This window comes from Muntiacus reevesi, chromosome 4 (genome assembly GCF_963930625.1).
Source record: "Muntiacus reevesi chromosome 4, mMunRee1.1, whole genome shotgun sequence".
NCBI classification, from domain to species: domain Eukaryota; kingdom Metazoa; phylum Chordata; class Mammalia; order Artiodactyla; family Cervidae; genus Muntiacus; species Muntiacus reevesi.
This window is the reverse complement of record NC_089252.1, coordinates 33,999,117-34,013,692: the sequence shown is the minus strand read 5'-3', so window position 1 is coordinate 34,013,692 and position 14,576 is coordinate 33,999,117. Positions and strand designations below refer to the sequence as shown.

At 40.5% G+C, this 14,576-nt stretch overlaps 1 protein-coding gene across 5 annotated transcripts in view; it reads left to right on the top strand.

Annotated features, from left to right (window-relative positions):
* YES1 (YES proto-oncogene 1, Src family tyrosine kinase) overlaps positions 1 to 14,576 on the top strand; it is a 62,206-nt gene that overhangs the window by 35,426 nt on the left and 12,204 nt on the right. For all 5 annotated transcript variants that reach the window (XM_065932507.1, XM_065932504.1, XM_065932503.1 and 2 more), the window contains exons 2-6: positions 3,453 to 3,725; positions 7,230 to 7,329; positions 10,454 to 10,552; positions 13,612 to 13,715; positions 13,802 to 13,951. In XM_065932507.1, the coding sequence (XP_065788579.1) occupies positions 3,461 to 3,725; positions 7,230 to 7,329; positions 10,454 to 10,552; positions 13,612 to 13,715; positions 13,802 to 13,951 (718 nt within the window). In that variant the 5' untranslated portion in view covers positions 3,453 to 3,460. The remainder of the gene's footprint in view (positions 1 to 3,452; positions 3,726 to 7,229; positions 7,330 to 10,453; positions 10,553 to 13,611; positions 13,716 to 13,801; positions 13,952 to 14,576) is intronic.

Genomic DNA, 14,576 nt, shown 5'->3' with positions numbered 1-14,576 from the left:
TCTCTTCACACCCCAAAGAAGTCATCCATAGAAAAAAACATGTAGCCATCATCAAAAAGTCAGGCCAACTGTTTTTGACAGGTTAAGGATTCAAGTTCACCTCTTCAACTTCCAGCCAAGTCTCCTTAATGGCTGTCTGCTCATAGGTACAGCAAGCTTGAGCTTTAAGACCCCAGCAGTAGCTGTCATCCTTCTGGTACACAACTGCCCACCAGAAGCCATCAAAATCCACACTGGAGTCATGCCTGCAGCGATTCTCAGCATCAGAAATCAGAGGAACAGCCGGCTCGCAGCCACAAAAGTGCTCTTCACCTTTTTAAGGATCTCAACTTTCCAGTGTTCTTGGATAAATCTAGAAGTTACTGCTTAGCAAATAACCCTCCTCTAACTAGCTGCCTGTCCCACCATTCTCAAAAACACCCCCTTATATTTCTGCCATTGAGTTTTCTGTTCCCTGATACACCTTGCTTTTCCATAAGTTGGAGCCATTCTTCACACTTCATTCCTCCTAGAATATTCTTTCCTAAATCTCCAGCCCTTCAAAACCTAGCTCAGTGCCACCATCTGCAGAATTATCTTTCCCACGCTCTCAAAGCAGAGCTGATAACTTCGATGGTATTCCGGACTTGTTCGTATATACCTCTGCTCTGGCATTTTTTGTTTTCACTCTGGCAGTTTTCACATTGTGCATGCATACATGTGTGCTAATTCGCTTCAGTCATGTCCAACTCTTTGCAACCCTATGGACTATAGCCTGCCAGGCTCCTCTGTCCATGGGCTTCTCCAGGCAAGAATACTGGAGTGGATTGCCATGCCCTCCTCCAGGGTTTTCACAATACTATGATTTTTCTTACACTTACTTGCAACCTTTTTAAAGAAAAAGAACCATTTCTTGCCATCTTTGGCTCCCTTTATAGTGTCTAATAAATATGTTGTTGATAAATAATATATCTGTAAGCTAGTAGCTTGGGACCTGAAAGAGGCTTTCTCTTGTATTTTAAATCATGTTATGTTTCTAAGAGAATCCATTAAAATCTTTTAAATACATTTTACACCTGAAGATTACTTACATTTTTAAGTCACATTCCACATTTTTAATTATGTTTCTAAAAGAGGTAGGCAGCAGTGATGGCTCCTGTATATTTGTGACTAGTTGGACCAAAGATTCTGGATTAAGTAAAAGAAACTGGAGGACAGGTTAAGAGAAGTAATGGAAAACTGGAAGGGTGAGGGGGAAAAGGATAGAACTTATGGAGAAAGAGTTAAGTTAGGACTGATGTCTTACGGGGAGGAAAGACCTTAACAGAAATCCTGAGTGAAGAAAAATGTGAAAATGAGGAACTAAGAAAGCTGGAAATGGAAATGAGGGTGGGTGAGGGGTACAGTAACTTCAGTTATGAAATGATATATTTCAATTGGTTTGTTACCCAATTTGAAGTAAGTTAGCACCCATTCTGGCTTTCATATTTTTTTTTCCATCATACAACTGCTGTTTTTTTAAAGTCTATGTCATTATTAAAATATTTTCTTAATATTTAGACTTTAGATATTGGTACTATTGAAAATCCTCTATACAGATTTTAAAATATTTTTTGCAGCTTAATGTATTTTGTGGGTATATATTGATTGTTGATTAAAATTCATGCCTTAGCCTTGAGTATTGAGTCAAAATTTGCCAATCTGATAAGCAGAAAGGATACCTTTATAGATTTGCATTTATTTGAAGACTGGGGTGATTGGACATGTCTTCATATACTAATTGGCCTTTCATGTTTCATTTGTGAATTGCCTCTTGATAGGCATTCAGATTTTTCTAAGGGGATATGTATATTTTCTCATGTGTAAGAGTTGTCTGTATTGTGTGAATGTGTGAAAGTCACTCAGTTGTGTCCGATTCTTTGCAACCCCTGGACTGACTGTATATGTAGTCCCTGGAATTCTCCAGGCCAGAATACTGGAGTGGGTAGCCGTTCCCTTCTGCAGGAGATTTTCCCAACCCAGGGGTCGAACCCAGGTCTCCCGCATTGCAGGGGGATTCTTTACCAGCTGAGCCACAAGGGAAGCCCTTGTCTCTATTAAGAACCTCAACTAATATTTATATGGTACATTCCTGTGTTGAGAGAGCAAGTAAGAGCATGAGCAAGTACAGGGACATTTTCCCTACTTCTCATGTCTTTAGTTTCACTTAAAAGTTTCTGTGCCCATAGCTGCCCCCCATCCCCACCCCCATCCCCAAGTTAATCATGTATCTCTTCGTCTTTTCCTTCAGGGTTTCTAGAAACTTTCACATTATGCTTTAAAGGCTTTTCTTTTCCAACTACCGCGTTATGAACCAACTTACCTTAAATTCCTTCTAACACTTTCAGAAGCAACTGCCTTTCATATATTTAGCTTGTCATTCTCTCATAGTGTTTTCAGTAGATACTTAAGCTTCCGTTCCAGTCATGTTCCTATACTGTGCTGTACTGTCACGTCTTCCGAATATACTGGTTTTAAGATAGTGATCTAAAGACATTCCAACTCTGAGGTCTGAGACTGTTTCTCTTTTATGGGTAAGATAAGTGAGGAAATGATAGGAGGTAAAGTGGGAAAGATAGACTGGAGTCAGATTTGGCAAGCATTAGGGGTGTGTCCATCAGTAGGGAAAAGATATAGCACTGCATTGTCCAGTGGAGTAGCCACTAGCCACATAGAGCTGTTGAGCACTTGAGATGTGCTTGGTCCAAATTGAGGTGTACTGTGAGTTTAAAATACAGGCCAGATTTCTACAATTTAGTACAAAGGAAGAGTATAAAAATCTCATTAACATTTTTCATATTGATGACATGTTGAAATATATATTACTAAAATTAATTTGACCTTTTTTATTTTTTAAATGTGTTTACTGGAAAATCTAAAATTATAGATATGGCTCAGATCCTGTTTCTGTTACATAGTGCTGGTATAGGTAGAAGGAAAACTGCCAGAATTTGTTAGTACCTGCTGTGTACCCGAGACAGTCTAGAAGTTGTGATAAATACACCTACTTCTCATGGAAAATCTTATGAAGTAGGTGGTATAGTTGTTCTCGTGTTTTTCAAGGAACTGAAGTTGCAGCGAAGTTAAGCAACATACCTGAAATCACTCCACTAGAAAGTAGGAAGCCAGGATTCAGACTTTGGCTTCTGACTTCAGAGCCCACGGTTTTCCCAGTACACTGTTGTCGTTGAGCCATTAAAGGTGATTGAGCTGGAGAATGACATATTTAGAATGGTATGTTAACAGAACTATAATAAAAATAAATGAGAAGGAAAGACTGTTTTTAGCTGCCTAGGATTTTTTGGTTTATTTGTTATTGTTACTTTTTTGCAGGAGAGAAACGCCTGTTTTAAAGGCAACTGTTAAAAGTATGCCTCTTTTGAAGTATCCTTTATGTTAACTGCTTCTCACACTTTTCCTTATCACCTTTGTAGGCTTGATAATGGGCTGCATTAAAAGTAAAGAGAACAAAAGTCCATCCATTAAATACAGACCAGAAAACCCACCAGAGCCGGTCAGTACAGGAGTCAGCCATTATGGAGCAGAACACACCGCGGTGGCACCAACATCCTCCACAAAGAGCACATCTGTCAATTTCGGCAACCTCTCCATGACACCGTTCGGAGGGTCCTCGGCAGTGACACCTTTTGGAGGAGCATCTTCCTCGTTTTCAGTGGTGCCAAGTTCATATCCTGCTGGTTTAACAGGTGAACTTTAGAGGACAGTCTGTTTGAGAATGTGACCTTGGGCAATACATACATCAAGTTGGTCTGCTGTAAGAGAAATAAGTTACGAGGGGTAGGGGTAGGGTGTTTAAGTTTATGTGAAAATTAAAAATCTTCAACATACAAAGTAAACTCTGCATGGATATTATTCTCAGAAATTTGGCAGTTATCTGATGGTGATTATGTACTGGTTTATACCATTTATTGGGCTTCCCTGGTGGCTCAGCGGGTAATGAATCTACCTGCAATGCGGGAGACCCAGGAAGATCCCTTGGAGAAGGGAATGGCAACCCACTCCAGCATTCTTCCCTGGAGAATTCTATGGACAGAGGAGCCTGGCAGGCTACAGTCCATGAGATCTCAGAGTCGGACATGACTGAGTGGCACACACACTGTTACCATTAATTACTTCACTAATTGATTTTTCAAATAACTACTGGGTGCTGACTGTGTGGCAGGCATTGGGAATATAAAGAATAAAAATGTATCCCCCTCCCTCTAGAATGCTACCAACTTCTGAGGATTATAAAGTGCTGGCCATTATTAAAGTATTATAGTAGTTATTTGATGTGTTAGGTAAAGGCAATTTCATGATGATAGTACAGTTCTGTTAGGTACTGCTGATTGAAAAAAGAAAAATCCTGAGGCTCACAGGTTAAGTGATTTTTTTTTTTTTTTTTCAGTCATAGATGATGAGCAGGAGGGCACAGATTTAATGCCCTATTCTAAAACTTTATTACACTACAATGTCTTTTCAGAGAACAATCAGAAGTGATGGCCGACAGCCTTTCATGGAGCCAGAAATGCTCTAAAAAAAGGTAGTCAGAAACTTTAAAAAGAGAAGTAGCTCTTCCCAGGTTGCTTTTCCCTTGAGTAACAAACAAAAGTGCAACTGAGTTTTAAAGGTAGGGGAGGTTCTAGGATTCCTTGAACCAGTAGTTTTTTCGTGTCATCAAGGACTAGAGTTTCTTTGGTCTCTCCCTTTTGCAGCCCTTGAGTATGCTCTTTATCCTCAGACTTGGGAAAACAGCTGCCAGCATCAAACTGAGCAACTTGTGGGGAGAAAAGAAGGATCTCTTCTACAAGCTTGGACTATAAATGTGTCCCTCACCTCTGCTCAGCTCCAGGACAAAACTAGTGACTGGAGAATATCAGACAGTCATCTATAGACTGTTCAGTTGAGGAGTTGTGGACATCAGAGAGTCAGTTAGAGTCCCAACTTCAGCCCCTTAACTCTAAACACTTAACAGTAAAATAACATAGTAATAGATGGTCATGATGGTATTTCTCCATCACTAGAATAAGTTTATTTTCAGTATTACACATTCTGGAAAGATAGTAATCCAAAGTGATTAAATGTTAACTAAAGTAGTGTGTTTATGTGAAATAGTCCATTCATGGATATTCATTGACTAATGAGTATTTGTGTATTGAGTATAGTATAGAGAGTTGTAAGCAAGAGAAGCAAGGTTTCTGCCCTAATGGAGTTTACATTATAAGGAGGATTGGGTAATAATTGTAAAAACAACTAAACAGGATGATTAACAGTTCATAAATACTATGAAGGAGCTAACCAGAATGATTGGTGAAGGCTTTTTAAATGATCAAGGAAAAACCATCTTGAGATGAAATTATTTGAGCTGAGGTCTGGTTGATGAAAATTACCTAAATGTATGCAGAGCTAGGAAAAGAGCTTTCTGGGGAGAGAGAACAACAAATGCAGGTGGCCTTGGCAGGCATGAGGACGAGTACGGGCAGAGGGTGGAATTACATGATAAGGGTTTGAAGAGTCAGGGTTTCTCAGGACCTCAAGATCTGCCTGCAATGCAGGAGACTTGGGTTTGATCCTTGAGTCGGGAAGATCCCCTGGAGAAGGGAATGGCTACCCACTCCAGTATTCTTGCCTGGAGATTCTTGCCAGAGGAGCTGGATGGGCTACAGTCCATGGGATCCCAAGGAGCTGGACTCGACTAAGAGACTCACACACACACAGACCATAGTATGGAGTTTGGGTTCTATTCAAAGATAGAAGGAAGCTATTGAAGAGATTTCAGTAAAGGATTTGCACTGTTGAATTCCCCTTAACTCTGAATTCCCCACACTCTCTCTGGCCAGCTGTGTGGAGAATGGGTATAGGGAAGCAGATAGAGAGTTGGGCTGCTACACTCGCAGTGAGAAATAACATAAATAACATCCTTGGATTAGGATGGAAGCGCTGAAATGGACAAGGACGTGGATAAGGTACTTAAGGGCTAGAGCTGGCAGTGCTGTTAATGGCCTTGGCTTTGAGTACCTGATTGGCTGGAACTGTTTGCTGAGATAGTGAAGACTTCAGCAATACAGGTTAGAGGAGAAAAATCAGCACCTTTATTTTGTACCTAATAAGTTGTAAATGCTTGCTAGACATTGAGATGTCAAATAGGTAGTTAATACATGGCTGGGCCTCAGGAAGAAAGCCAGATAAATGAGATTCTGTTCTTCCCCTTGCAGATAATAATTTTATTATTTAAATTGCTAATCTCTCAAGCATGACATACAGTGCTTTATATGACATGATTATTTTTGGAATTTATAATCCTTATCAGGCATACCATTTACTTTCTAAGAAAAACATGCTGTTTTTAATCTCTGCGTAAAATATAATAAATAATCTTAATTAAAAACCTAGTTATTACTGTTAATCATTAGTCTTTTGAAATTTGTTTTTATTGGAGTATAGTTGATTTACAGGGTTGTGTTAATTTCTGCTGTGTAGCACAGTGAATCAGTTATACATACTCTTTACACTCTCTTCCCATATAGTCAGTGTACTGAGTTCCTTGCACTTTACAGTAAATGATGTGCTACACAGTAAGTATACATGCTAGTCTTAAGGATGGGAATGTTCATCTGTTGTTTTTAAGAAATTGAGATGATCTGTGCCAGTAGTTTATCATACTTGTTAACGCTTTTTCTGCCAAAAAAAATTGATTTGAACTTGGGCTTCCCTAGTGGCTCAGCAGTAAATATCTGCCTGCAATGCAGGACCCTCGAGTTCAGTCCTTGGGTAGGGAAGATCCCCTTGAGAAGGAAATGGCAACCCATTCCAGTGTTCTTGCCTGGGAAACCCCTGGACAGAGGAGCCTGGCAGGCGGGCTACAGTTCATGGGATTGCAAGAGTCAACTTAGTGACTGTAAATCACCGATCATCACATCACTTCTCAAGCTAGAGATGTTGCAAGTATGAATCAAGATTAAAAAGGTTTCTCTGGCTCTGTAGAACTTTAGAATTTGTACAGTATAGTAGTCTCATGGAAGACCTTAAGACATCATCTTATTAACTTGAAGACTTCAGTGGCCCAAATCTCCAAGTTTTAAAATTTGATTCTGGAGACTAGGCAGAGAACTATGCTTAAGCTTTCTTTGTCGTCATTGGCAATGTTTTTACTAATGAATTTCTCTGTTAATTTGCCTGTATAATTTACCTTGGTCTTCTTTCCCCAATAGGTGGTGTTACTATATTTGTGGCCTTATATGATTATGAAGCTAGAACTACAGAAGACCTTTCATTTAAGAAGGGTGAAAGATTTCAAATAATTAACAATACGTAAGTGTTACGAGTTTTTTACAAGGGATAAATACGGTGCCCGCCTACTTTACGCTGAAACCACTGAGCTAGTTGATGATTCAGAGACAAGAGTGGTGAGGCGTGGGTCTCTGCCTACTGGGTTGGATGATACATTGGTTCTTTTAGACACATTGCAGAAGACTACTGCTCAAGCCAAAAGCTACAACTTCTACAAATTGTGTTGCTGTGGTTCTGCCATAAACAGTTTTAAGGATGAGTGAATATATGAAAGTGAGTACATTACTTAAAAAAAAAAAAACCTTTATAAAGAGATTTCTGTGATCCCATTTATCTAAGTACCAGGTGGTTTAAAGATCTTATCTCTTTTTCAAAACCAAGAAAAGGGCTGAGGAGCCCGTGCATTCCCAAACTGTCTCTTGCCTTTTGTGAGTCTCAGGCTTTCTGTCATTTATTGATCCACCTTAGAAAATTCAATGCTTGTTATGAAAAACAGATCCCATAATTTCATTAACAGGCATAGCAGGCCACTTTGTAACATCTCAAAATAGATATTTATGGTCTCTTTGCATCCAGGCATGTTTCCTTCCAACCTTATTCCCACTTGCTACCAGTTATTGTTTGAGAACATGAAATACAATCCTGTCTTTCTTCTTTAAAGTCCTTCAGTAACTGCTCACTGCTGTGAAGATGAAACAGCAATAAAAGCAGGCATCATTCGTCGAGCTTCTTCCCCTTCCCCTCTCCACTGCCCTGCCAGACTCCGTTACTTGTGACTCTGGATACCCCTGGGTTCTCCCCTTCTCTGTGCCTGTACACATGTGACTTCTTCTTTCTGAAATGTGACTTCTTGTCTCTCCATTTTCCTTCCTTTGTCTAGCCAACCCTATCTGTCATTCAAAGTGTGTTTTTTCCTGTGTCCTTCCTCAAGGAAGCCTTCCTTGGTTTTCTTTCTGCCCTCCCTGCCTGGCCCAGTCCCCACCTCCTGCTGGACTGGGTGTCTCTCCAGTGCTCACGTGGTGGCCTGTGCCAACGTCAGTCACAGCTGCTGCCACAGTTTTGGTTTGCAGTTTGTCACTTGCCTGTCATCCTTTTAGACCGTGGTTCTCAGCCCGAGGCCGCATCACCCAGGGCCGTTCGGTACTGTCTGGAGGCGTGTTTGGTTGTTACCGCCAGGGTGCAGCAGCTGGCATCTGGCAGACTGTGTCGTCTGGTCGATGGAGGCGAGGGCTGTTACTCGGCATCTGACAGTGCGCAGGACAGTCCCACACAACACAGAGTTAGCCAGCCCAGAGCGTCAGTGATGCTGAGGTTGAGAAGTCCTGCCCGCCACAGTTACCTGAAGTTAAGGACTTTCCCCCTGTTGCTGGCACAGCCTATTATAAGGTCTGTCACTTAAAAAGGTAGTGAGTGAAAGTCTGAATGAATCACTGAATGGTTATCAGGGTCAGAGTTTTCAGCTTGTGTGTCTGAATGTACTTAATAAATACCAGAAGCTACAAGGCAATTGCTTGAGTTTGTAAACATTTGAAAATCCAAAGGATTTCCCATTTCATTTTTTAGAGAGCAAATTCACCTCAGGCATTTATAAAATTTCAGTGTAGACTGTGTTTTCAGTACTTATCCTCAGGTGAAGCCAAACATGCATTTAATTTTTAGTAGCAGAATCTATTGGGGAAGGCAATGGCACCCCACTCCAGTACTTTTGCCTGGAAAACCCCATGGACGGAGGAGCCTGGTGGGCTGCAGTCCATGGGGTCACTAAGAGTCGGACACGACTGAGAGACTTCATTTTCACTTTTCACTTTCTTTTTTTTTTTTTTTTTAATATTATTTTATTAGTTGGAGGCCAATCACTTTACAACATTTCAGTGGGTTTTGTCATACATTGACATGAATCAGCCATATAGTTACATGTATTCCCCATCCCGATCCCCCCTCCCACCTCCCTCACTTTTCACTTTCATGCGTTGGAGAAGGAAATGGCAACCCACTCCAGTGTTCTTGCCTGGAGAATCCCAGGGAAGGGGGAGCCTGGTGGGCTGCCGTCTATGGGGTCGCACAGAGTCAGACACGACTGAAGGGACTTAGCAGCAGCAGCAGCAGCAGAATCCATGTGTCTTCCTCATTGTAGATTGATAATATACACTCCTTTCCATTAATTGGGGGAAAGTTCAGGGCTAACATGTTAAAAATTACATGTACTTCTCATGTCCTGAATTAATTTTAGTCTTATTTGGATATTCATGGATAACATTCTTGTAAATATGTACTGTTCCAGGAATTAAATTTTTTATTATCGCTCATTGCTAAATATTTTGGCTACAAGAGTTCTAGGGGATCTGAACTTTTTTCCCCATTAATATGACTAAAAAGGAACATTACTTTTTTGCACTGTTAAAAAGATCATTTAGCAATTAAAAAAAAAACTCATAAATGCTGAAAAAATTATGCTTCGTAAACGAAGCTAGTGAAAAAGAGCACATATTGTATGGTTTCATTTACGTGGAATGCCCCCACAATGGGCATGCCCATAGAAACAGAAAGCACATTAGTGGTTGGAAATGATGGGGAAGGATTGGGATGGGGCGTGGCTCTTAATGGGTACACAGTTTCTTTTGGTGGGTGATGAAAGTGTTCTGAAATTGACAGTGCTGATGGTTGCAAAACTCAAAATATCTTAAAAGGGGGAATCTCATGGTATACAAATTATATCAGTAAAGCTTTTAAAGGAGAAAACCTTTACTCGAAACTGAGTAATCTGAAAGATTCACTTCCCAAATTATTTTATTCAGTATAGTTTATTGTCTTAGGTTGAAAGAGTTATGTAAAAAAAAGAGATCTCACAAGTAAAATTAAAGTGGGTTTTGGTTTTTTTAGGGCAAAGGGGTTTGTTTTTCAGGGTTGTTGTTTTTTGATTCAGAGCAAAAATACGCATTTGTGATTTTGCTTAGCCTTATTTCCTTAATTCATGTAACCTATTTTTTTAATACTATTCTTTGAGTTTAATTCTTGATCAAACAAATGCATAAATTAAAACTGGAAGTAACCTCTCTTGTCTATTTCAGATACAGGATGGCACTGCAGCAGACTGTGTCCTGGGCTGTGGTCTGCCTTGCGGTGACTGTTGTTCTGTGTGTTGCAGGGAAGGAGACTGGTGGGAGGCGAGATCAATCGCTACAGGAAAGAACGGCTATATCCCAAGCAATTACGTAGCCCCGGCAGATTCCATTCAGGCTGAAGAGTATGGCTCCATTTCATGTTTTATTAATTATTTTGATTTTTTAAATGTCTTAATGTACATTCTGCTTAGCCACAACTTTACACACACAATTACATGCCAGTCTTAATACAGCTAATGTATCGTATTAATAGGAGATGTTACTTGAGAATTAATAATTAATGCCACAGTGTCTGCTTACAGTAGGATCTTAAATGAAGCTGCATTTATAATACTGCATTATGCCTAGTCCCTAGTCTTTTTTTTCCCCCACTTTAAAAACATCGCATCAGCCCTTCTTCTGTTCCGCAGACTCTCACTTCAGAAAGCTACCCGCAGTTGGTGTCGCTGTGTCATGGTGCTCACTGCTGGACTCCGGCGCCCCCTCCGCGGCGGTGCGGGAGAGTCTCTGTCTCCCAGGAGACGCACATGGGGGTGTTGGGGCAGTGATTCAGCGTGTGTGCAGCCATCGGTCGGTTCAGCAGACACACACAGCCACACAAACACACGTACACAGGGAAAGAGTATGACAAAGCAGCGTTAACAGGAAACCTGGGCGGGGGGTAAATGGGAGTTCTGCATACCATTCTTGCAACTTTTAAAACTTTTTTTTAAAACTTGCAACTTCTAAAGTTCACCTTCAGTGACATTGCAGGCATATTTGGAAATATTGTGGATTTGGTTCTAGACAACCACAATAAAGTAAATATTACAGTAAAGTGAATTGGTTTCCCAGTGCATATAAAAGTTATAGTTACACTATACTGTAGTCTGTTAAGTGTGCAATAGCTTCTGTCTAAAGAAAATAGTACATACCTTCTTTAAAAATACTTTATTGCTGAAACATGCTCACCATCGTCTAAGCTTTCAGCAAACCGTAATCACTTTGCTCGTGGAGGATCCTGCCTCGGTGTTCGTGGCTGCTGACGGGTCTGGGTGATAGTTGCTGAAGGTTGGGGTGGCTGTGGCAGTTTCTTAAAAGAACAGTGAAATTTGCTGCATTGATTCACTGTTCTTTCAATCAGAGAAAGGAACACTTCGAGACCATTGTAAGCCTGATTTCAGGATTGCGTGTCTCAGAGAGTTGGGGGCATGCAGAGAGGAGATGGAGAGTTGATAGAGCAGTCAGATCACATGCAACATTTGTCAATTAAATTCGCTGTCTTATGTGAAAAAAAATGTTTGGAATATTGCAAGACAGCAAAATGTGACAGTGACACAAAGTTAGCAGATGCTTTTGGAGAAATGACTTTGATAGAGTTGCTCAAAGCAGGGTTGCCACAAACTTTCAGCTTTTAAAAAGACAGCATCTGCAAAGTGCAGTAGAGCAAAACACCGTAAGATGAGACATGCCTGTACCTTTATGTCAAAGCAGGTTTGCCGGGGATCCATAAATAATACTTCCTATCACAGCAGTTAACACAGCACCCTGCACATAGTAGGTGCTCTGTGGACGTTTGTTTGCTTATATTTGTGATGTGTAATGTGTCTCCATAACTCTCTGTTATACTGTGACACTTGTTACTTTCGATTTTGTCCTTTTGTCTTCTCCACTATTCTATGGCTCCTCCACAGCAAAAATTGCATTTTTATTCACAAAATCAAACCCACACTAGGATCCCTAATAATTTGGGTATGATTCACTTGCATCTTACTGAGTACAAGCTGGAATCAAGATTGCCAGGAGAAATATCAATAACCTCAGATATGCAGATGACACTACCCTTATGGCAGAAAGTGAAAAACTAAAGAGCCTCTTGATGAAAGTGAAAGAGGAGAGTGAAAAAGCTGGCTTAAAACTCAACATTCAAAAAACTAAGATCATGGCATCCAGTCCCATCACTTCATGGCAAATAGATGGGGAAACAATGGAAACCTTGACTTTCTTGGGCGGCAAAATCACTGCAGATGGTGATTGCAGCCATGAAATTAAAAGACACTTTCTCCTTTTAAGAAAAGCTATGACCAACCTAAATAGCATATTAAAAAGCAGAGACATTACTTTGCCGACAAAGGTTCATTTAGTCAACGCTATGGTTTTTCCAGTAGTCAAGTATGGATGTGAGAATGGGACTGAGTGCTGAAGGATTGATGCTTTTGAGCTGCAATGTTAGAGAAGACCCTTGAGAGTCCCTTGGACAGCAAGGAGATCAAACCAGTCAATCCCAAAGGATATCAACCCTAAATATTCATTGGAAGGACTGATGCTGAAGTTCCAATATTTTGGCCACCTGATGTGAAGAGCCGACTCATTAGAAAAGGCCCTGATACTGGGAAAGGTTGAAGTCAGGAGGAGAAGGAGATGAAAGAGGATGAGGTGGTTGGATAGCATCACAGACTCAATGGACATGAATTTGAGCAAGCTCTGGGAGGTAGTGAAGGACAGGGAATCCTGGCATGCTGCAGTCCATGGGGTGGCAAAGGGCTGGACACGCCTGAGTGATTGAATAACAAAATTGAATACAAATGATCACTGCTGCCAGAGAACCACTTTTACTCTTTCTGTATGTGTGTTAGTTGCTCAGTCGTGTCCAACTTTTGCAGCACCTAGCCCACCAGTCTTTGTCCATGGCATTCTCCAGGAAAGAATACTGGAGTGGGTTGCCAGTCCCTTCTCCACAGAATTTTCCCAACCCAGGGATCAAATCCAGGGGATCGTATCAAATCTTCAGGGATCAAACTGGCTCTCCTGCATTGGCAGTCAGATTCTCTACCATCTGAGACACCAGGGAAGCCCTTTCACTCTTCCTACTGCAATGTTAATATTTCCATCTGTCACTGTCTAAAAGGCAGTTTGTCACTCTTGCCTTTCCTTCTGTATTTACTGTTTCTCTGACTGCCTCATGGAGTTTAAAAGGCCTTTTGAGTAGTTAGTACATGAAAAAACTATGACAGAATATATTCTGACAGTAATACTTGTAATATTCTTACTAAAAAAAGACCTTCCATTTTGTTCTATTTTAAAGCTGTGTTTTATTCTTTGTCATCCTCCCTACCCCACTTCATTCTTACTAATATCTGTGCTTAATTTTTCTGATGCCTACACTCTTCTAACTCAGAACACTACTCTTTCTTTCCCCCAGATGGTATTTTGGCAAAATGGGGAGAAAAGATGCTGAAAGATTACTTCTCAATCCTGGGAATCAGCGAGGTATTTTCTTAGTAAGAGAGAGTGAAACTACTAAAGGTATGAATATTGTTAATACAAGTATAAAATTTCCCTCAGGCAGTATTTTAAGGAAGATACAGTAAGAGTGTCCATTTCCCCTCTAGGTGCTTATTCCCTCTCTATTCGGGACTGGGATGAGGTGAGGGGTGACAATGTGAAGCACTACAAAATTAGGAAGCTTGACAACGGTGGATACTACATCACAACCAGAGCACAGTTTGATACCCTGCAGAAACTGGTAAAACACTACACAGGTACGTGCGTACTTCACAGGTAAAAGTTACTTCCTTGTGTTTCATTTTATGAGGACAGATCCATGTCTTCATGCCTCTTAAGGTTTAGTGTGCTACTTCTGACACAGAATGTGCCCAGTGTATTTTAGTTTTAAAATGAAGAACAGAAATACTTACTGCCTGAGTTGGGCTCCTGTATGATGTGCCAAATAGATGTGACAGTAAACGAAAAAGCAAAATTTTATTTTGGGATGCTTCCTAAGTAGGTAAAACTGAACACATTAGTGAAAAACTGTTATGTGTCCTGTCAGGTTGCCCTCCTCAGCACAGGCTGGACCACATAAGACTTGGTGAAGTGTGATTCTAGTGAAATGTGATCTGAAGGTGCATTTTATTTTCATGGAAAATTAACCTGTAGCAAGTGTAGACATTTCTCAGTCTTTCTCTGATCTTTGAATAGTAGTCAGTATTAGAGTCTTCTGTCTCAAAATGTTTAATCTCCAATTTGATATATAAATGCATCTGCAAGTCTTTAAATGGTTAATACTAGGAGAGGGGAAGTTTCCATGACAGTTTCTTCAGTGACAGCTAGCTGCGAATCGAGTCTTATCAAGTCAGTCATCAGTCTTGACATTGACTCAGCACA